This window comes from Bos grunniens, chromosome 3 (assembly GCF_055505025.1).
Source record: "Bos grunniens cultivar Pamir isolate PY7600 chromosome 3, Bosgru_T2T1.0, whole genome shotgun sequence".
Lineage (NCBI taxonomy): Eukaryota > Metazoa > Chordata > Mammalia > Artiodactyla > Bovidae > Bos > Bos grunniens.
The window spans coordinates 101,695,578-101,717,984 of record NC_141167.1 but is presented as its reverse complement, the minus strand read 5'-3'; the positions used below and the strand labels follow the sequence as shown (position 1 = coordinate 101,717,984).

The 22,407-nt window shown below is 42.2% G+C and overlaps 1 protein-coding gene across 1 annotated transcript; it reads right to left on the bottom strand.

The window, feature by feature from the left end:
- Window positions 1-461: 461 nt before the first annotated feature.
- On the bottom strand, window positions 462-21,329 carry CTXND2 (cortexin domain containing 2). The gene is made up of 2 exons (XM_086392483.1): window positions 21,197-21,329; window positions 462-1,270 (listed from the first exon to the last, which is right to left on the bottom strand). Exon 2 carries the CDS (start codon window positions 1,195-1,197, stop codon window positions 1,033-1,035), a length of 165 nt encoding a protein of 54 aa, XP_086248609.1. The 5' UTR covers window positions 1,198-1,270; window positions 21,197-21,329; the 3' UTR covers window positions 462-1,032.
- Window positions 21,330-22,407: the final 1,078 nt, after the last annotated feature.

The window sequence follows — 22,407 nt, the reverse complement described above, 5'->3', positions numbered from 1 at the left end:
ATTTTGAGGGTTCCTTTTCAACCCACTAGATGTTATTTTCTAAGTGAGGAAATGTAGGCTGAGGGAAGTTAAGGGATTACCCAAGGCACATTAGTTCCCCTCTACCACAGAACTCTGCCCACTTGAGAAGGGCATCAGCTTTTATTAAGCTTCATACACTAAAAAAGTCCTGTTAGATTCTTATTATAGGATAACTGGTTCTTGCTGGCCTTATATTTGCATAACTAAAGGGACATCCTAAGACCACCTCTAGGAGGGCTTAGATGCACCTTCCCAAGCATCAGGTTTTACATGCGCCTGACCGAGCATCATGATATTATATTACGTTACCTCATAAAATTATGGCCAACTGTCTAGTTATCTTAAGAATATTAGATAATGGAGGATTGAAATCCATGGCCTTATTTTTAAATTTTTATTTACTGAGTTATTCATTTATTTTTGGCTGTGCTGCGTCTTTGTTGCTGTGTGGGTTTTTCTTTTTTTCTTTTTTTTTGGTGGGGGGGTTTTCTTTAGTTGCAGTTAGAGGGGGCTACTCTCCAGTTACTGTGTGCAGGTTTCTTGTGGTGGCTTCTCTTGCTGCGGAGGACAGGCTCTAGGTGGCCAGGCTTCAACACTTGTGGTTCCTGGGTTCGAGAGCACAGGCTCAGTAGTTGTGGTGCTCGGGCTTAGTTGCTCCACAGCATGTGGGATCTTCACAGACCAGGGGTCAAACCCACCTCTTCTGCATTAGCAGGCTGATTCTCTACCATTGAGCCACAGGGGAAGGCCCTCATGGCTTTCTTTTAAAAGATAAGTTCAACCTGTCTCTGCCCCGCTTTGGTAGCTATTTCCCTGAATAGAATGATACAGACTAGCTTGTGTTTCATCCCTATTATTATTCTCAACTCACCCTCATGTGCCTATTGTGGAATGCAAGGGGGAGGAGGCTGAGAAATAGGAGGTTGAGTAATAAACAGTCTGTTTCATAAATGTCTGTGTAAGAGATTTCAAATCTCCTGTGAAGGGAAGTCTATCAGGTTTTCTCACACTTCAGCTCAGAGATGGCTCCGTAGCTGTAGAGCTGGCCTCATAGGGATTCTTCACCAACTTGGCACACCGAAAAATCATCACTATTAGGAAGAGAAACAGGAGAACAACAAAGGCAATGGCAAAGCCTTTGTCTACATCAACACTGGGCAGGCTTGAGTCATCCATGGGAACACACACCTCTTTACCCTCATCCAACTGTAGCTACTTCCTCAGGAGTATCTTCAGATTTGTCATATTCCTAGACAAAAGAGGATAAAACAAGTTTGTTGGCTTATATTTGTATGTATGTATTTTTTAAAATTGGGGTATGTGTGTGTTAGTTGCTTAATCATGTCTGACTCTTTGTGACCCCATGGACTGTACAGCCTGCCAGGCTTTTCTGTCCATGGGATTTTCCAGGCAAGGATACTGGAGTGGGTTGCCATTTCCTTCTCCAGGGGATCTTCCCGACCCAGAGATTGAACCCAGGTCTCCTGCATTGCAGTCAGATGCTTTACCATCTGAGCTAGTAGCTTGGGGTAATAGTTGCTTTATAATGTTGTGTACAATGAAGTGAATCAGTCAACCCACTCCAGTATTTCTCGCCTGAAAAATTCCATGGACAGAGGAGCCTGGTGGGCTACAGTCCATGGGGTTTTGAAGAGTAAGGCAGGACTGAGCTCTGCATTGCACTGTGTATCCCCTCCCTCTTGGACCTCCCTTCCATCGCCCCCCACCCCCCAGCCCACCCCGCTAGGTCATTACAGAGCACCATGCTGAGTTCCCCATGTTACACTGCAGGTTTCCACTAGCTACCTATTTTGCACATGATAGTGTATATGTGTCAATACCAATCTCCCAACCCAACGCACTCCTCTATGTATGTATTTTCTTAACACTGTTATGTTGAAACCAAAGAGTGTTTCCAAAACATTTAGCAAGATTTATTTAAGAGGTACTCATGAAACTGATAGGGCTTCCTTCCCTGGTGGCTCAGACAGTAAAGAATCTGCCTGCAATATGGGAGAGCTGGGTTTCATCCCTGGAACAGGGAATCTACCCACTCAAGTATTCTTGCTGGGAGAACTCCAAGGATAGAGGAGCCTGGAGAGCTACAGTCCATAGTGTCGCAAAGAGTCAGACATGACTGAGCAACAAACACACACACATTCACACACACATGACACTGATAACATTAGTATAGGTGACCTTCAAGATATAAGCATATGTAAAAGTAGGTGAAATACTCCAAGGCAAGACGTGAAAAATATGTGTAACTCAGAAAACAACTGGGGCTTCCTTGCTCTGTTAAATCCCAGTACAATTGTCTTGAACACCCCAATTCTGTGTTAAGTGCAAACCACTCTCTAATATTTTTTCAAATTCTGAGTACTTACTGTAATTAATTTATTGTGGTGTCAACTTACTAGGTATAAACATAATTGTTTTATTTTTTCTAATCACTATGTTTGTGCTGTCATTCCTGTCTCTTAATGAAAAATCAGGTACATCCCAGAAGCGATCAAGTTATTAAGTCCACCATCAAAACAATGTTGAAAAGAAAGTCAGAGGACTCTCTCTTCTCAACTTCAAAACTCACCATAAAGCTACAGTCATTAAAATAGTGTAGTATTGGCATAAGAATAGACATACACATCAATGGAATAGAATTGAGAGTACAGAAATAAACATATATGTATTGTCAACTGATTTTTGAGAAGAGTGTCAACACCATTCAATAAGGAAAGAAAATAAATGGTACTTGGAAAACTGGATGCCCATGTTTGCTCAGTCACTTCAGTCATCTCTGACTCTTTGTGACCCTATGGATTGTAACCTGCCAGGCTCCTCTGTCCACGGGATTCTCCAGGCAAAATACTGGAGTGGGTTGCCATGCCCTCCTCCAGAGGATCTTCCTGACTCAGGGATTGAATCCACCTCCCCTGTGTCTCCTGCATTGCAGGGGAATTCTTTACCCACTGAGCCACCTGGGAAACCTGGAAAACTAGATAGTCATATGCAAAAGATTGAAGTTAGCCACTTACCTCACCCCATATATAAATATTAACTCAAAACAGATCAAAGACCCAAATGTAAGAGCTAAAACTATAAAATTCAGAGAAAAGGAATAAATTTTCATTGCATTGGATTTGGTAAAGGATTTTAAGATATGACAACAGTAAGAGAAAAAAAGATAAATTGGACTTCTTCAAATTTAAAACTCTTGAGCTTCAAAGGACACAATCAAGAAAGTAAAAAAAACCCACACAATGGGAAAAAAATCTTTGAAAATCTTATATCTGATAATGGACTTGTATTTAGAATATCTAAAGTATTTGTACAACTAAATAATAGGAAGACAAATAACTCAATTAAAAATTAGACAAAGGATCTGAATAGATATTTCTCTAAGGAAGATTTACAAATGGCCAATAAGACATGTAAAGATGCTCAACATCATTAGTCATGAGGAGTTACTAAAGAACAGGCATAAGGTTTCAGTGAAGTAAGAGGAATAAGCTCTAGATATCTTCTGTATGACATTGTATGTATAGTTAATGATAATCTATTGTACACTTAATCCTTTGGCAATGCCAAAGAATGCTCAAACTACCACAAAATTGTACTCATCTCACATGCTAGCAAATTAATGCTCAAAATTCTCCAAGCTAGGATTCAACAGTACGTGAACCGTAAACTTCCAGATGTTCAAGCTGGATTTCCTCTGCTGAAAATGCAGAGGAACCAGAGATCAAATTGCCAACATCCACTGGATCATTGAAAAAGCGAGAGAGTTCTAGAAAAACATCTACTTCTGCTTTATTGACTATGCCAAAGCCTTTGATTGTGTGGATCACAACAAACTGGAAAATTTCTTAAAGAGATGGGAATACCAGACCACCTGACCTGCCTCCTGAGAAATCTGTATGCAGGTCAAGAAGCAAGAGTTAGAACTGGACATGGAACAAGAGACTGGTTCCAAATCAGGAAAGGGAGTATGTCAAGGCTGTATATTGTCACCCTGCTTCTTTAACTTATATGCAGAGTACATCATGAGAAATGCTGGACTGGATGAAGCACAATCTGGAATCAAGATTGCTGGAAGAAATATCAATAACTTAGATATGCAGATGACACCATCCTTATGGCAGTAAGTGAAGAAGAACTAAAGAGCTTCTTGATGAAAGTGAAAGAGGAGAGTGAAAAAGTTGGCTTAAACTCAACATTCAGAAAACTAAGACCATAGCATCTGGTCCCATCACTTCATGGCAAATAGAAGGGGAAATAATGAAAACAGTGACAGACTTTATTTTGGGGGGGGTTCCAAAATCAATGGATGGTGACTGCAGCCATGAAATTAAAAGACGCTTACTCCTTGGAAGAAAAGTTAAGACAAACCTAGACAGCATATTAAAAAGCAGAGACATTACTTTGCCAACAAAGGTCTGTCTAGTCAGAGCTATGGTTTTTCTGGTAATCATGTATGGATGTGAGAGTTGGACTATAAAGAAAGCTGAGCGCCGAAGAATTGATGCTTTTGAACTGTGGTGTTGGAGAAGACTCTTGAGAGTCCCTTGGACAGCAAGGAGATCCAACCAGTCCATCCTAAAGGAGATCAGTCCTGAATAGTCATTGGAAGGACTGATGCTAAAGTTGAAGCTCCAATACTTTGGCCACCTGATTCGAAGAGCTTACTCATTTGAAAAGACCCTGATGCTTGGAAAGATTGAGGGCAGGAGGAGAAGGGGACGACAGAGGATGAGATGGTTATATGGCACCACCAACTCAATGGACATGACTTTGAGTAAACTCCGGGTGTTGGTGATAGACGGGTAAGCCTGGCATGCTGCAGTCCATGAGGTTGCAAAGAGTTGGACACAACTGAGTGACTGAACTGAACTGATTGTACACTTAAAAATTTGTTAAGAAGGTAGATTTCACATTAAGTGTTCTAACTGTAATAAAATAAAATTTGAAAAAAGAAAGAAAAGAAATTGGCTAAAGCAGCCTGTGGCAGTAGAAAAGAAGGCAGAGTTGAGATTGCACTGAATGAGGGGGATTTTAAAAATATATATATTTTTATCATTTATTCATTTGGCTGGGTCTTAGTTGTGGCATGTGGGATCTAGTTCTCTGCCTGGGGTTCAAACCTGGGCCCCCTGCACTGGGAGCTTGAAGTTCCTACCACTGGACCACCAGGGAAGTCCCAAGGGGAATTTTTTTCTTTTTCTTGAGGACCAGGTATGGATACAGATAGGGACCAGCCTTAGCGGGGGGTCACAAAAAGAGGATCTAAGCCGAGAGGGCTTCCTGCTAGGATAAAATTATCTTAGAAAATGGCTGGAGGTGAACTTGGATTCAGCATTAGAATGACCAGAGTAGAAATATTGACCTGAAGGGATCTACAGTTAGATAACCCTAGTAGAGAATTTCTGAGGAGCTCATGAAAAAGGAGAGAAAGGGCCCTAAACAACATTCAAGCCTAGAGAGAAAAAAAGATGCCAATAGATTTGTTTTGAAAAATGGTTTGGATCTTTAGGAGAGGTGTGCCTGTGTGCTTATTGTTGTTCAGTTGCTTAGTTGTATCCAAGTCTTTGTGGCCCCTTGGACTTCAGCACACCAGGCTTCCCTGTCCATCACCATCTCCCAGAGCTTGCTCCAACTCATGTCCGTTGAGTCAGTGAGGCCATCCAAACATCTTGCCCTCTGTCTTCCCCTTCTCCTCCTGCCTTTGTTGCATCAGGTGGCCAAAGTATCGGAGCTTCAGCTTTAGCATCAATCCTTCTTCCAATGAATATTCAGGGCTGATTTCCTTTAGGATGGACTGGTTTGATCTCCTTGCAGTCCAAGGGACTCTCAAGAGTCTTCTCCAACACCACAGCACAAAAGCGTCAATTCTTTGGCGTTTGGCCTTCTTTATGGTCCAACTCTCACATCCATACAAGACTACTGAAAAGCCATAACTTTGACTATGTGGACCTTTGTTGGCAAAGTAATGTCTCTGTTTTTTAATAGCTGTCTAGGTTTTTCATAGCTTTTCTTCCAAGGAGCAAGCATGAGCGCTAAGTCGCTTCAGTTCTGTCTGATTCTTTGTGACCCTTTGGGCTGTAGCCCGACAAGCTCTTCTGTCCATGGGATTTTTCAGGCAAAAATACTGGAGTGTGTTGCCATGCTCTCTCCTAGGGGATCTTCCTGACCCAGGGATCAAACCGTTGTCTCCTATGTTTCCTGCATTGGCAGGTGGGTCCTTTACCACTAACACCACCTGGGAAGTCCTTGGAGAGATGTAGAAAAAGCTGCTGCTGCTGCTAAGTCACTTCAGTCGTGTCCGACTCTGTGCGACCCCATAGACAGAAGCCCACCAGGCTCCCCCGTCCCTGGGATTCTCCAGGCAAGAACACTGGAGTGGGTTGCCATTTCCTTCTCCAATGCATGAAAGTGAAAAGTGAAAGTGAAGTCGCTCAGTCATGTCTGACTCTTAGCAACCCCATGGACTGCAGCCCACCAGGCTCCTCTATCCATGGGATTTTCCAGGCAAGAGTACTGGAGTGGGGTGCCATTGCCTTCTCCGAGAGAAAGCTAAAATACTGTTTTGTTTTGTTTTGACTGTACCAGACAGCATGTGGGCTTTTAGTTTCCCAACGAGGGATCAAACCTGTGCTCCCTGCAGAAGTGTGGAGTCTTAACTACTGGACCACCAGGGAAGTCCTAAAATATTGTTTTGTAAAAGATTAGCTGGGGACTTCCCTGGTGGTGCCATAGACAAGAGTCTGCCTGACAATGCAGAAAATGTGGGTTTAATCCTTGGTGTGGGAAGATTCCACCATGCCCTGGAGCAACTGCATTCATATGCCACAACTACTGAACCCTGGTTCTAGAGCCCATGAGCTGCCACTACTGAGCCACAACTACTGAAGCACAAGTATCTTACAGCCCGTGCTCTGCAACAAGAGGAGCCACTGTCAGGAGAAGCCTGCACACTGCGATGAAGAGCGTAGCTCCTTCTCCCCGCAACTAGAGAGCCAGTGAAAGCAATGACGACCCAGCACAGCCAAAAATCAATAAATTTTAAAAATTAAAAATAAATTAGTTGACATGGTGAGAAGCTGAATTGCTCCATGAAATAGCATCAAGAATTGTGTTCTTAATGGGCAGAGTTGTCCGTTGGCAGAGAATTGTAAGGTTGTTGTTCAGTCGCTCAGTCGTGTCTGACTCTTTGCAACCCCATGGGCTGCAGCACGCCAGTCTTCCCTGTCCTTCGCCATCTCCTGGAGCCTGCTCAAACTCATGTCCATTGAGCCAGTGATGCCATCCAACTATCTCGTCCTCTGTTGTCCCCTGATGACGAGAGAAAAACTAATCTGGTAGCTGGACAATGTGGGAAAATTGGTAGATATTTGTACCATTTTAAGATCTATATCTCACTTATATATGTATTGCATTCTTTATGTGTCATCCTTTCTACAGTGCTCTTTCAGAGCAAGGACATGTGTATTTTTGTGTTCCACATTTCAGTGGCTTATCACTAGGTGGTGCTAGTGGTACAGGCTACGTAAGAGTCTTGGGTTTGATCCCTGGGTCAGGAAGATCCCCTGGAGGAGGGCATGGCAACCCACTCTAGTATTTTTGCCTGGACAGAGGAGCCTGGCAGGCTACAGTCCATGGGTTGCAAAGAGTTGGACACAACTGAAGCGACTTAGCACATATCACTCTACCTCTGTTAATATCCTTTTGGGGCTACTTCCAAAGTATGTCTCAAATCCATTCCCTTTTCTTTACCCCTGTGGCCACCATTGTGCTCTAGGCCATCAAATGGCAAACACCTGCAAATATTTTCTGATTTTCCGAAAACATTCTTAGTCTCCTCCCCAAACCGCAAAGCAATCTTTAATAAATGTAATTCAATCAGTCTTCTGATTAAAATATTACAGCATCTGCCTACTGTCTTCAGTGGGTTACCAAGGCTGTCCACGATTTGGTCTCACCTTGTTTCTTGCCACTCTTCCTTGTACATTTTTACCCAGCAATGCTGGACTTGTTACAGCTCTATGAGTTTTGCATGATCCTCCTTTGCCTCCCTCGGAGAGGGCAATGGCACCCAACTCCAGTACTCTTGCCTGGAAAATCCCATGGGCGGAGGAGCCTGGTAGGCTGCAGTCCATGGGCTCGATAAGAGTCGGACACGACTGAGCGACTTCACTTTCACTTTTCACTTTCATGCATTGGAGAAGGAAATGGCAACCCACTCCAGTGTTCTTGCCTAGAGAATCCCAGGGACGGGGGAGCCTGGTGGGCTGCCGTCTATGGGGTCCCACAGAGTCGGACACGACTGAAGTGACTTAGCAGCAGTAGCAGCAGCCTTTGCCTCCAGGCCTTTTCCATTAACATTATCTTTGTATTACTCCCATCCTTCTTTGTTCAACTTTTAGGCCTTAGCTTAAATGTCAATTTCCTAGGGAGATATTCTAGTAACATTCACTATAGTTTATTTCAATTACTTTAATTTCTGTCTTTTCTGATAAAATAGTAATTCTACATGAGACTAAGGGCCCTATATAATTTGTTTTTATCCTAAAAGTCTGGGATATATTAGATGTTCAACAAGTATCTGTCCAATGAATGATATAGTACTATACTTTGCAAAAGTGAGCATGTAAAAATGTTGGTTGAATGAATGAATGACTTTGAGAATGTGGCATTGAAAGGAGAAGACTGTTGCTGATCTAAAAGAATAGTGGTAGCAGAGTGATAAAGAAGGAGTCCAGACTTTTGTGGATTAAACAACAAAAGGCAGTGAGGAAATGAAGACACCAAGATTTTAAATCATTTATGAGGAGCTCAACTAGGAAAGAAAGAAGTAGAATAGCAGCTAAAAGCCTAATGCAGAATCAAACAAGGGATTCCTTTTCAAAGGCAGAATAGAAAGGTATCAGGTAGGATGTGTTGGGTTGCAAGTGACAGAAAAGTCCACTTAAGTGAGATTAAACAATACATGAAATTTATTGACTTATGAGACTAAAGTCCAGAGTAAGGATAACTTTAAGTAGGGCTTGATCCAGAGAGTCGAGGTGTTTTCATGGTTTTGCCTTTATGTATCTACCTTTCTTCTACATTGGGGTTCCCTGGTGGCTCAGCTGGTAAAGAATCCGCCTGCAGTGCAGGAGACCTGGGTTCGATCCCTGGGTTGGAAAGATCCCCTGGAGAAGGGAACAGGTACCCACTCCAGTATTCTGGCCTGGAGAATTCCATGGACTATATAGTCCACGGGGTTGCAAAGAGTTGGGACACAACTGAGCGACTTTCACTTTCACTTTCATCCTTTCTTCTATGTTAATTTTATACCCGGACCAGCTTCCCTATGGTAGCAAGAATGGCTACAGAAAATCCAGACTTCACATATTTCTTCTTCATATTACCTCCTCCTCAATTCCAGAGGGAGAAAGAACAATTTTGTATCAGTCAGGATTCTTCTTTGCAAGTAATGAAAACAGGGCCTCCTTTACTTAAGCAAGTGCTTCCCTGGTGGCTGAGATGGTAAAGAATCTGCCTGGAATGCAGGATACCCGGGTTCAATCCCTGGGTCGAGACGATCCCCTGGAGAAGGAAATGGCAACCCACTCTTGTATTGTTGCCTGGAGAATCCCATGAACAGAGGAGCCTCGTGGGCTGCAGTCCATGGGGTCACAAAGTGTCCGACAGGACTGACCGACTTTCACTTACTTAAGCACAAAAGGTATTTATTATAAAGAGACCAGGTGACTTCCAGAATCAAGGAGAAGGAGAATTGGTCCCAGAAAACAGGGAGAAACCAAGGGAGACCAGGCCCTGGGAATCATAACCCAGGTCAGCACAGGAAAAGTCTGGTTAAGGCGCTGTCGGCGCTGGACACTAGCCACCACCCCCGGACACTGCTGTTGCTGAGGACTGCTGCTACTGTCATTGGACACTGCTGGCCCTGCCATGCCTGAATTATCAATTGTGTCATCTTTGTGTCACTTGATATTCCAGACCCTGGCTGGAGCATCCGACTGGTCAAGGCTGAGTCACGCACCAGCACCTTAGCCACCCCGGGGATAGGAGAGGCAATATTCATTATCTCTAGGCACTGTAGTGAAAATGAAGTTCTGTCTCTCATAGACTCACATAAAGGAGCATTTCTCTCAAATAAGGAGTTTTGGAAGTTGAGCAGACACAAAATGCCGAGCATCTATTTTTTGGTCTTGGTCCCAATCCATCTATATGCTGTTCCTAAGAGATTCACCTAAAATTTAAAGGCATGGAAAGATTGGAAGTAAAAGGTGTACGAGGTAAATACTCACCAAAACAAAATTGAGATGCTGTATTAATATCAGACAAAATAGACCTTAAGACCAGAAGCATTATTAGGGATACAGAGGACTAACAGATTATAATGAAGTGTGAAACTCAGTAGGAAGATGTAACAGTTCTAAATTGTATGTACCTAATAAAATAGTCTCAGGATAAATAAACAATAAGACTACAGGGAGAAATTGATAAAAATTGCCATTATAGTGGATAATCAAAATATTCTCAGTTATTGATAGGTCAGCTAGACAGAAATCGGTGAAATACAGAATATTTGCTTGATATGGTGAACAACCTTGATTCATAGAACATGCGTCCAACACTTAGCAAATTCGTACTTTTCCATATACTTTTCAATCTCATTTGAGTTGGGTTTGACATGTGAAACTAAAAACATTCTAATTCCATTTATTAAATTCCTTTCTGCTGAAAATAGCTAGAATGGTTTCTGGTCTCTGTAAATAAGCCTTGATGTATATAGATACCAAGCTGAGTTTATCCCAGAAGTAGAAGCATGCTATGTATATAAGCCATATGAATACCACAGTTGTTGCAGAAAAAGCATTTGATAAATTTCAATACTAAAAAAAACCTACATTAATATTTTCAGCAAAATAGGGGTAGAAAAAAATACTTTTAACCCAATTAAGGGTATAACAAAAAAAATATAGAGCAAACATCCAGATAATGGTGAAAAGTTGAAAGATATTCCTCTTAAAATCAGGAACAAGACAAAGAGGTTCATTACCTTCAATTTATTCAACATCATTCTGGAGGTTCTAATCAGTGCAGTAAAATAAGATAAAGAAAGAAAAAAACAAGGATTTAAAAAGAAGAAACAAAAATGTTCATTATTCACTGATATTATTTCCTATAGAATAGTCTACAGAAAATATGAGACATAAGTAGTTTAGCAAGGTGTTTGGATGAGATACACAAGTTAGTTACATATGTAAATGCCAGTAACAAACAATAAGCAAATGTAATTTTTAAAAGACCATTTAATTTTAAAAGGGTCATTGGGAACTCCTTGGTGGTCCAGTAGTTAAGACTCAGAGCTTTCCCTGCTGTGGTCCTGGTTCAATCACTGGTCAGGGGAGTAAGATCCTGCAAGCCGTGTGGCGCCACCAAAAAAAAAAGGGGGGGCATTATTTGCAGTAGCATAAGAATATAACAAACCTAGACAGCATAGTAAAAATCTTAGCAACACTTTCCTGACAAAGCTTCATATAGTTAAAGGTATGTTTTTTCCACTAGTCATGTATGGATGTGAGAATTGGACCATAAAGAAGGCTGAGCACCAAAGAATTGATGATTTCGAACTGTGGTGTTGGAGAAGACTTTTAAGAGTCCCTTCGACTGCAAGGAAATCAAACCAGTCAATCTTAAAGGATATCAACCCTGAATATTCACTGGAAGGACTGATGCTGAAGCTGAAGCTCCAATACTTTGGCCACCTGATGCGAAGAGCCAATTCACTGGAAAAGACCCTGATGTTGGGAAAGATTGAAGGCAAGAGAAGAAGGCGACGGGATAAGATGGTTGGATGGCATCACTGACTCAATGGACACATGGGTTTGCGAAAACTCAGGGAGATAGTGAGGGACGGGGAAGTCTGGCATGCTGCAGTTCTTGGGGCTGCAGAGTCGGACACAACACAGTGACTGAACAAAGTGAATGGAGAGATACACGATATGTATGAATTCCACATGATTAAGTTGTTAATTCTCCTCAAATTTACTTATAGAGGCCATATAACTCCAACAAAATTCCATCAAGGTTTTTGAGAAAACTGACAAACTGTTTTTCTTAAGTGTACATGGGAGCTCACAGGTACAAGAATTAAAAAGGCATTCTGAAGAGAGAGAATATGGTGGAGAGATTTCCCATATCAGTTATTAAGGTTTATTACAGAGCTATAGTATTTTTGACAGTGGGATATATGTGCAGGTGTAGATAATAGACCATTTGAAGAGACTAGAAAGCCCAGAAACAAACTGCACATTTAGGGATACTTGACTTATAGTGGAATGCGCACTGTCAACAGAAAAAGAATGGCCTGTTTAATAATGGATACGGGAAAATAAGATATCCATTAAAAAAAAACCCACAGACTCTTTGTGACCCCGTGGACTGTAGCCCGCCAGGCTCCTCTGTCCATGGGATTCTCCAGGCAAGAATACTGGAGTGGGTTGCCATTTCTTTCTCCAGGGGATCTTCCCAACCCAGGGATCGAACCCGGGTCTCCTGCATGGCAGGCAGATGCTTTATCCTCTGAGCCAGATGTCAAGAGCAAACTTTAAAACCTTTAGGACTTCCCTGGTGGTATAGTGGATAAGAATCCGTCAGCCAGTGCAGGGGGCATGAGTTCAATCCCTGGTTTGGGAAGGTTCTACATGTGGTGGAGCAACTACGCTCAAGGGCTACAGCTACCGAAGCCTGTGTGCGTAGCGCCCGTGCTCTGCAACAAGAGAAACCACTGCAGTGAGAAGCCCACATACTGCAACCGGACCGTAATCCCTGCTTGCTGCAATTAGAGGAAGTCCAAGCACAGCAACAGAGATTCAGTGCAGCTAAAAGTAAGACGAGTTCTTAAAAACAACAACAACAAAAAATTTAGAAGAAAATATAGAATGTTTTTATGACCTCAGGTTGGGAAAAGATCTCTTAAATAAGACACAAATGGTACAATATGTATTTTAAAAGATGCATGAGTTTAACTTTAGAATTAAGAACTCCTGATCAGTTCAGACACCATAAAGTAAGTAAAAATACAAACCACACCACAAACTTGGAGAAACATATTTCTAAAAAAGGGTTAGTATCCAAGTTAGCAAACTGAATCCTCCAACTGAATAAATAAAGGACAAATAACTCAAGAGGAAAATTAGCAAAAGACATGAACTGGCATTAAAAAAAAGAAATATGAAAGGTAAAAAGTACATGAAAAGGTGTTCAATTTCACTAGTACTCATTGACATAATTTTTTTATTCACTAGATTGGTAGACATTAAGAAGTCTGATAATACAAAATGTTGGCAAGGATGTAACTTATTCAAAGTTCTTATACACTCCCCATCAGTAATATCAGAGTACAGATTGATAAAAATTCCCTGTAGAAAATCATTTAGCATTATCTAGTAAAGGCAATGGCACCCCACTCCAGTACTCTTGCCTGGAGAATCCCATGGACAGAGGAGCCTGGTAGGCTGCAGTCCATGGGGTCGCTGAGTCAGACATGACTGAGCGACTTCACTTTCACTTTTCACTTTCATGCACTGGAGGAGGAAATGGCAACCCACTCCAGTGTTCTTGCCTGGAGAATCCCAGGGATGGGGGAGCCTGGTGGGCTGCCGTCCATGGGGTCACACAGAGTCGGACATGACTGAAGCCGCTTAGCAGCAGCAGCAGTAAAGTTGAATGTACATATTCACTACAACCCAACTCCGAAGTCCACTCCTGTGTATAAATCAGGAAAATTAAAAGAAGATTGCTCCTGCAGTATTTATACAAAAGCAAAAGTTGAACAGCTCAAATGACCACAGCCTGGAGAATAATCACATAAATTGTGGCATAGTCACAGTAAATACTATAAAGTAGTGAAAAGAATGAGTGAACCAACTAGAGTTGCATTCAATAACATGGGTGACTCTTAGAAACATATTAGTGAGTGATAGAAGAAAATTACAGAAAACTGCGTACATTATGGAGAAGGCAATGGCATCCCACTCCACTACTCTTGCCTGGAAAATCCCATGGACAGAGGAGCCTGGTGGGCTGCAGTCCATGGGGTCACTAAGAGTCGGACATGAGAGTGACTTCACTTCACTTTTCACCTTCATGCATTGGAGAAGGAAATGGCAACCCACTCCAGTGTTCTTGCCTGGAGAATCCCAGGGACGGGGGAGCCTGGTGGGCTTCCGTCTATGGGGTCGCACAGAGTCGGACACGACTGAAGCCACTTAGCAGCAGCAGCAGCAGCATACATTATTATATTATTTTTATAAATCTCAAAACAAACAAAGCACTTTTTACAATAACAATACACTATTTAGGGATGCACACATATGTGATAAATTTACTTCTGAAAAAGCAAAGGAGGGAATTCCCTGGCAGTCCAGTGGTTAGGACTAAGTGCTTTCACTGTCTCCGACTGGGCATGTGGCCAAAAAAAGAAAAGGAAAAAGCCAAGGAGTGAGTGATATAGATTCATGGTAATGATTACTTCTTGAAGGGAGGCAGGCAGATGATCTAAAGGAAAGAACACTCAGGTAAATGCATTGAGATGGTTCAGTTATTATTGTATTTCATAACTAAAATATATTACGTGTCTTCTTTTCAATGTATCAAGTATTTTACACATTTTTGAGAAGTGGTGGGTTAAAGTATTTGGTTTCACTATCTTGCACTGCAAATATGCTATCAGAAATCAAAAAGTTCTGGACTTTCCTGGTGGTACAGTGGTTAAGAATCAGCCTGCCACTGCAGGGGACATGGGTTCAATCTCTGGTCTGGAAGATTCCACATGCTGTGGAGCAACTAAGACCATGAGCCACAACTACTGAGCCCCCGTGCTGCAGCTACTGAAACCCAGCACCTGGAGCCTGTACTCCGCAAGAGAAGCCACCGCAACGAGAAGCCTGTGCACTGCAACGAAGACTAGCCCCTGCTCACCGCAACTAGACACACTTCAGATGCAACAACAGAGACCCCGCACAGACAAAAATAAATAAATAAATAAAAAAGAAACAAAAAGTTCTTTGGGATCCAGTACTCATTGGCTCCAGAGATCACTATGGGTTTGTGAGGGTGTCCTCTGAAGAGCCAGAAAGAGAACAGTTTAGAGAGAGCTCATTAGAAACTGTTAATGGTCCGTACAGTTCTTGGTTTTGGAAGGGCAAAGGGTGTTCCTTCTAGATAAGTTAACCCCCAGTGAGAACAATTCAATGGCGATCATGAACTATAATGTGGTAGTGGAGAACATGGTTTCTACAGTCAGTCCATGTGGATTTGGATCCTGGCTCTAACAAAGCTTGGTGATCCTAAGCAAGTTACTTACATTTTCAGAACCTTGGTTTCTTCATCTGTAAAATGGGGATAATAATACAATAACCCTATGATGTAGATGCTAAGATTAAATAAATATGTAGAAGATAGCACAGTGCCTGGCACATAACAACTGCTATGTAAGTGTTCACTCTTATTACCCTCCCTGGATTTACTATGTTCCTCATTTCTTGCACCCTTTCTCTTGCTATGGAGTATCTGGAAGTCATTGCTGTTTTAATTTTTCACTTAAGTGGAGTTATAGAGCAAGTTTTCCCCATATTACAGTTGCACAGTATTGCTAGTGTATAACATCAACAGAAGGAGGAGGCTGAGAAGGTCCACACTTCAAAGCACTGGCAGCTAACTACTCCGGGTCATATACAGTTCATTTGGTGCTAAGAATGTAATAGATTTTCAGTGTATTATATGACTTGAAGAAAGGATTCCAATTTAAGCTTAGGCTGTGTGTTTCACAGAAATTAAGTGTCAAAACAAGTCGTTATGGTGATTGGAAATATGTCCTCCAGCCCCCTGGTTTATTTTTAACTTGAGACTTTCCTGGTGAAAAATTCATTCTAAGGGAAGAGCTAGTCTAGGTTCTGAGTTTAGCTAGAGTCAGAGAAGAGGTAAGATTCTGACCATACAACCTCTAAGAGACAGTGTTTTTTGACACTGAGCTCACTCAAATGTCAGTCCAAGGATATGGGAGAGTCAAGAACTTCTTTATCATTGCTCTTGTTACTTTATTTTATTTACAGACTTGTGCGCTTTGGGAACTAGAGATTACAAACAGGTCCCTCCCTATTATCATACAAACTCTATTAGCTTTCAATTTAACTTCAACGCATCATTTACTATTTAACAAATAAAGCACAAAAACTAGGACCCGTGGGCATAAAAAGATATAAAAAGGCCTGATTTCTGTCTTTAGAAAACTTACAGTCTGATATGGGGGATAAGACATATCCATACAACTGTGACACAGGTACGAAAGGATAAACACCAGAACAAAAAGTAGCAGGTCTCTCTGAAATTGTCTGCCTGACACTTCCCCTCCTGTCCACTCATATGGCTGTTAGGGGAGCTATCGTGTTCTGACACGGCCCCACCGTGCTGGCTGCCTCAGTTCAGTGGTCGGGGGTAAGCATCCCGGCTGGGCCAAAGCTCTTCTCTTGAATTTTTGTAACTGGAATGGGAAATGTGTCCTGGCATTTACCAGCTATTTAATATGTACTTGCTGATAATTAAATTGTAGTGAGAAAACCAATTTCAATGTATTTTTAGTACCTTGCCAGTGTCTTTATCCACTTGTATATACCTCAGATGTCATTTTCTAGATATATTTCTTTAATGCCTCATTATATATGGAGGCATATACCTTCTCTTTATTCATCAAAAAGGCCATATTCTCTCAAAAAATCCATATTATTTTACTCTGGTACTTAAATATCTCACTAGACCCCTTACAGTCTGGATAGTTTATTAATTTTCCAACTTCTCCTCTCAATTGCATTTCAAGAGACTTGTGTCTTTGCTATCATTTGTTCTCCTTATCACAGATTCCTAGCTATGATTTTATATACTGTATAAACCATCTCCATTTTATAAAGTTAAAGAGAAATATATACAAAAATATATACTTCCTGAATGTAAAGAAATCATTCCAAAGTAATCTGCTGATAAAAGAACCCAAAGGGAAGAGTCAGGAAAATTTCACTGAAGAGACAAATACCTGAATTGAATTGAGGCCTGAGAATGAGTAGCTCCTGGTGGCTCAGACAGTAAAGAATCTGACTGTAATGAAGGAAATGCAGGTTTGATTCGTGGGTCAGGAAGATCCCTTGGAATGGGTAATGGCAACCTGCACCAGTATTCTTGCCTGGGAAATCCCAAGGACAGAGGAGCCTGATGGACTATAGTCCATGGGATCATGGGGTCACAGAGAGTCGGACAAAGCTGAGCAACTCACACTTTTCAAGCTGATAAAGGTGGGGAAGGGGAGAAGCAGGAAAGGAGAAGAGAGGACAGCATAGTATGTTTGAGAAACGGTAAATGTTCAGTAAGTGCTTGAGATATATTCTCCCACTGAGTAAGCAGCCTAGGCAAGTTCACCTGGGCCCTTGTATGACACATTAAAGTTTTGGATTCAGCTTTTCAATCAGTGGGGAGTCATCAAAAAGCTTTTAAGCATGGAAATTACACCATTTGATGGTTGGGGAGCCTGGTGGGCTGCCGTCTATGGGGTCGCACAGAGTCGGACACGACTGAAGTGACTTAGCAGTAGCAGTAGAAATATTAGACTGGCAGGAAGATGGAGGGTGCATGAGAGCAATTAATCTAAAGTCTTTCATTAACATGAACTTCTAGAGGGCAAAAATCTGAAAGTTTTGTTTTTTGTGTGTGATTTCTCACAGCATTTATTAGCATAGTGCCCACACCCAGGTGGCACTAATGGTAAAGAATCCGTCTGCCAATGCAGGAGACATAAGAAACATGGGTTTGATCCCTGGCTTGGGAAGACCCCTGGAGAAGGGAATGGCAACCCACTCCATTATTCTTGCCTGGGAAGTTCCAGGCAAGAATGGACAGAGAAGCCTGGCAGGCTACAGTCCATGGGGTTGCAAAGAGTCGGACATGACTGAAGCAACTTGGCATGCGCACACCACGCCTACAAGGAAATACTTGTTAACATGGAGACTCCAGTGTCAGAAGGAACACTCTGCATCTCTCGGGTGAAGAGAATGGATAGTATGACACTCATCTGGTTAACAAACTCAGCTAGGGTAAGATTAGTCATAGAAATCTTTCTACAAGTGATGACCAGGCTCAATTTGGAGTAAGGAAGGTACACTCCCAGTGAAGGAACCGTGATAGAGACAAGGAAACATGGGAATTTTTGTGGAACTACTGTTTATTTCAGTATGGTGGAGATCACAATACATAATAATGAAAGGTATAAAGTTGTAGAATCTCACAGTTGGAAGGAACCTTTAAAAGTAACCTTGTTGCATTAGCCTTCCAGTCATTCTTGCAAAGCCCCTGGGGGTAGGGTGAATTTAAAGGTACTGGTGTGGCATGCTCAGGAAGCAGAAATGTGGGACTGAAGTTCAAGGGTAAAGAAGAGCAAGATCTTTTGAGTTAAGAGTCACCCAAGGATAGGACAGTTGAAATTATAGGAGTAGATGAGATGGTCGAAGGAGAATTAGAAACAAGGGAATGTTAGCGGAGAAGGCAATGGCACACCACTCCAGTACTCTTGCCTGGAAAATCCCATGGACAGAGGAGCCTGGAAGGCTGCAGTCCATGGGGTCGATGAGGGTCGGACACGACTGAGCGACTTCACTTTCACTTTTCACTTTCATGCATTGGAGAAGGAAATGGCAACCCACTCCAGTGTTCTTGCCTAGAGAATCCCAGGGACGGGGGAGCCTGGTGGGCTGCCGTCTATGGGGTCACACAGAGTCGGACACGACTGAAGCGACTTAGCAGCAGCAGCAGCAGCATTTATGGTGGAGGAAAGAGGTCAAGGAACAGCAGATGGAATAGTTACAAGTAGAACTTGTAATAGTTACAAGACATGAGAGAATTCCAGGCAGAGGACAGTTTGCAAACAACCTTGTGTGCTTCAAAGAGATGGAAAATCTTCAATATTTGGAAATTAGAAAACATTATCTTGGATTCTCCTTCTCCACTAATTAAATCTGAATTCCTGAACTTTGAATCGAAGGTCTCTTCAAACATCTCACTCATAGCTGCCATATTCCAATAAGTGGATTTTGCTTCTATTAGGCTTATATCTTTCCTCTCTCTCCCTTACAAAGTAAAATAGGGACTTCCCTGGTGGTCCAGTGGTTGAGAATCTGTCTGCCAACACATGGGACACAGGTTCAATACCTGGTCTGGAAAGATTACCCGTCGAGGGGCGACTAAGTTCGACACCACAACTACCGAAGCTCCTGTGCCCTAGAACCTGAGCTTGGCAACAAGAGAAGCCGTCCCAGTGAGAAGCTGGCATACCACAACTGGAGAAAGCCCACGAGCAGCAGTGAAGACCCAGTGAAGACAAAAAAAAAAAAAGTAAAATACATTCTTGTTGAAAAGAGAAAAGAAATAGGATGATAATGTTTTGATTCTTGGCTCTTATTTTTAGATGTAAGGATCTGATCCAGGTTTTATAGGGCTTGAAGTTTATACAAATTGGAGATCTGTCGTTAAGAAAAGAATGTGGTTGTTTAGCCACTGGTGCCGCCTGTGTTAAGTTGTTTCTGCTGCTGCTACTGCTAAGTCACTTCAGTCGTGTCTGACTCTGTGCGATCCCATAGACGACAGCCCACCAGGCTCCCCCATTCCTGGGATTCTCCAGGCAAGAATACTGGAGTGGGCCGCCATTTCTTTCTCCAATGCATGAAAGTGAAAAGTGAAAGTGAAGTTGCTCAGTCATGTTCAACTCCTAGCGACCCCATGGACTGCAGCCTGCCAGGCTCCTCCATCCATGGGATTTTCCAGGCAAGAGTACTGGAGTGGGGTGCAATAGTGTTCAATTCTTTGAGACCCTGGACTGTAGCCTACCAGGCTCCTCTGTCTATGGGATTCTCCAGGCAAGAATACTGCAGTGGGTAGCCATTCTCTTCTCCAGGGGATCTTCCCAACACATGAAACCAACGTCTCTTATATCTCTTGCACTGGCAGGTGGATTCTTTACCACTAGCGCCATCTGGGAAGCCCTGTTTAGTCACTACAAGATTTTTAATACAAAATTAGGTTTAAAGTTTTTAGAATGGAAAAAAAAAAATCACAAGAAATTATTGGAGACATATATTGGAGAATTTTAGTTTCCATAGGGCTTCCCAGGTGGCGCTAGTGGTTAAGAACCTGCCTGCCAATGCAGGAGACATAACAGATGTGGGCTCCATTCCTGGGTCGGGAAGATCCCCTGGAGGAGGGCATGTCCACCCACTCCAGTTTTCTGGCCTGGAGAATCTCCATGGACAGAGGAGCCTGATGGGGTACAGTCCATAGGGTCACACAGAGCTGGACGCGACTGAAGCAACTTAGCACCGCATACATTCTTCTGAAATCTCTTGGATAAGATAGCTTTTCTTGACAAATATAAATGGCAGATAAAATTCAAAATCTGTTTTCCAGAGAGAAGACCTGCCCTAGAATCTTTTACAGTGGCTCTTAAGGTTCTTGTTTTGTCTGAGTTGAATAGTAGCTCTGCTCCCTAGAATAGGGAAAAAGAGGGCATGAATTTACTGGCTTGTGTAAAATTAGGTCCTGCTAAAGTATGAAACAGAACAACAGTACTTATTTACAAATCTGTAGCAATGTCAGTTCCTCTTTCACTTAACACTTTCCAGAAAGATCAATCACCATTTCCTTCTCTTGTGTTCTCTTCTCAAGTCACTTAATTTTTCCCATCTGTAGTGCCACATGTTTCTTAAAACAAAAAAACAGCAACTAAACGTAAAAAGACCCAGATTTTTTTCCTGGCCGTAAGTTTAGTCTGAAAGGAAAGGTGATTGTGAAGAAATACAATAAGGAAACTTTCTTACCATAATCTCTAAAATCAAAGACATCCTCTGGTTAATAGGACTAATAGAGGACCCCCCCAAAAATAAGACTATCCCCAAGATATCCCCTTTAAGATATGTTTCACTTTTCAAAAGAGGCACTAATGGAAAAAAAAGCTCTTTATTTCCCCAGGATTCCCCAAGCTTGTAGAAAAGTGTTATTAAACTCAGAAGAATTGTTGGAATTACTCCCATAAAAAACTTTACCAGGAAGGGCCATATGGGTATTTATTTACCTTTTGAGAGAGTGATATCCAAGGCTGGATGTTGGCAGGGCAGTCTCCTCCTACTCAAACACATCTCTTGGCAGCCTCTCCTCTTTTCATCAGCCCCTTCTTAAAGAAGGAGAGTGGTTGTGGCTCTCTCCCCTTCCCCACTCCCACACTGAACTCAGAAGCTTCATGAATAGTTCAACTAAAAGAGGATCAAGTTTCAGACACTCCCATAGTGAGTGAGAAAATGATCCCACTAGGTTAAATTGGAGCCTAGATCAGTAGAAGTATATTTCCACTACTCTGCTAGGGCTGAGGCAGCCAAGGTTAATAGCTCAAGTAGTATTGGCTAACTCAGTTCTTATGGGTGGTAGAGGCTGAGTCAATAGCCAGCTTTTTTGGTCTGTGCAATGATTCTCTGTGTTAGTACATCAGCCAATAAATTGTTAGAAATGCCAATTCTTGAATCCCCATTCCAGCCTTAATAAATCAGGAACTTTGGAGGTGTTGGCACTTTTTTATTTTTAATATTTATTTATTTGGTTGATTCGGTTCTTAGTCGCAGCACGCAGGCTTAGTTGCCTCCAAGGTATGTAAGATCTTAGTTCCTGACCAGGGACTGAACTCACATCCCTTGCATTGCAAGGCAGATTCTTAACCACTGGACCACTGGGGAAGTCCTGGCACCTATGTCTTAACCATCTTTTCTAGGTGACTGTGATGTATGCTCAAGTTTGAGAATTACTTGCCAACAAGATTGGGCATCCCTGGTGGCTCAGATGGTAAAGAATCTGCCTACAATGCAGGAGACCTGGGTCAGATCCCTGGGGTTGGGAAGATTCCTTGGAGAAGGGAATGGCAAACCAATCCAGCATTCTTGCCTGGAAAACTCCATGGACAGAGGAGCCTGGTGGACTACAATGCATGGTATTGCAAAGAGTCGGACACAACTGAGCGACTTTAACTCACTCACTCATTGCCAACAAGATCAGTGAATCTCTAAAACCTCCCCTTTTCTTCAAAAAGAATTTTCTTAGGATGTTTGGATCAGAAAAGTAAAAAACTATTTCATTTAGCGTTAATTATTATGTTGTTGTTTTGTTGCTAAGTTGTGTCTGACTCTTTTGTGACCCCATGGACTGTAGCCTGCCAGACTCCTCTGTCCATGGGGTTTTCCAGGCAAGAATGCTAGAGTAGGTTGCCATCTCCCACTCCAGGGGATCTTCCATCTCCCC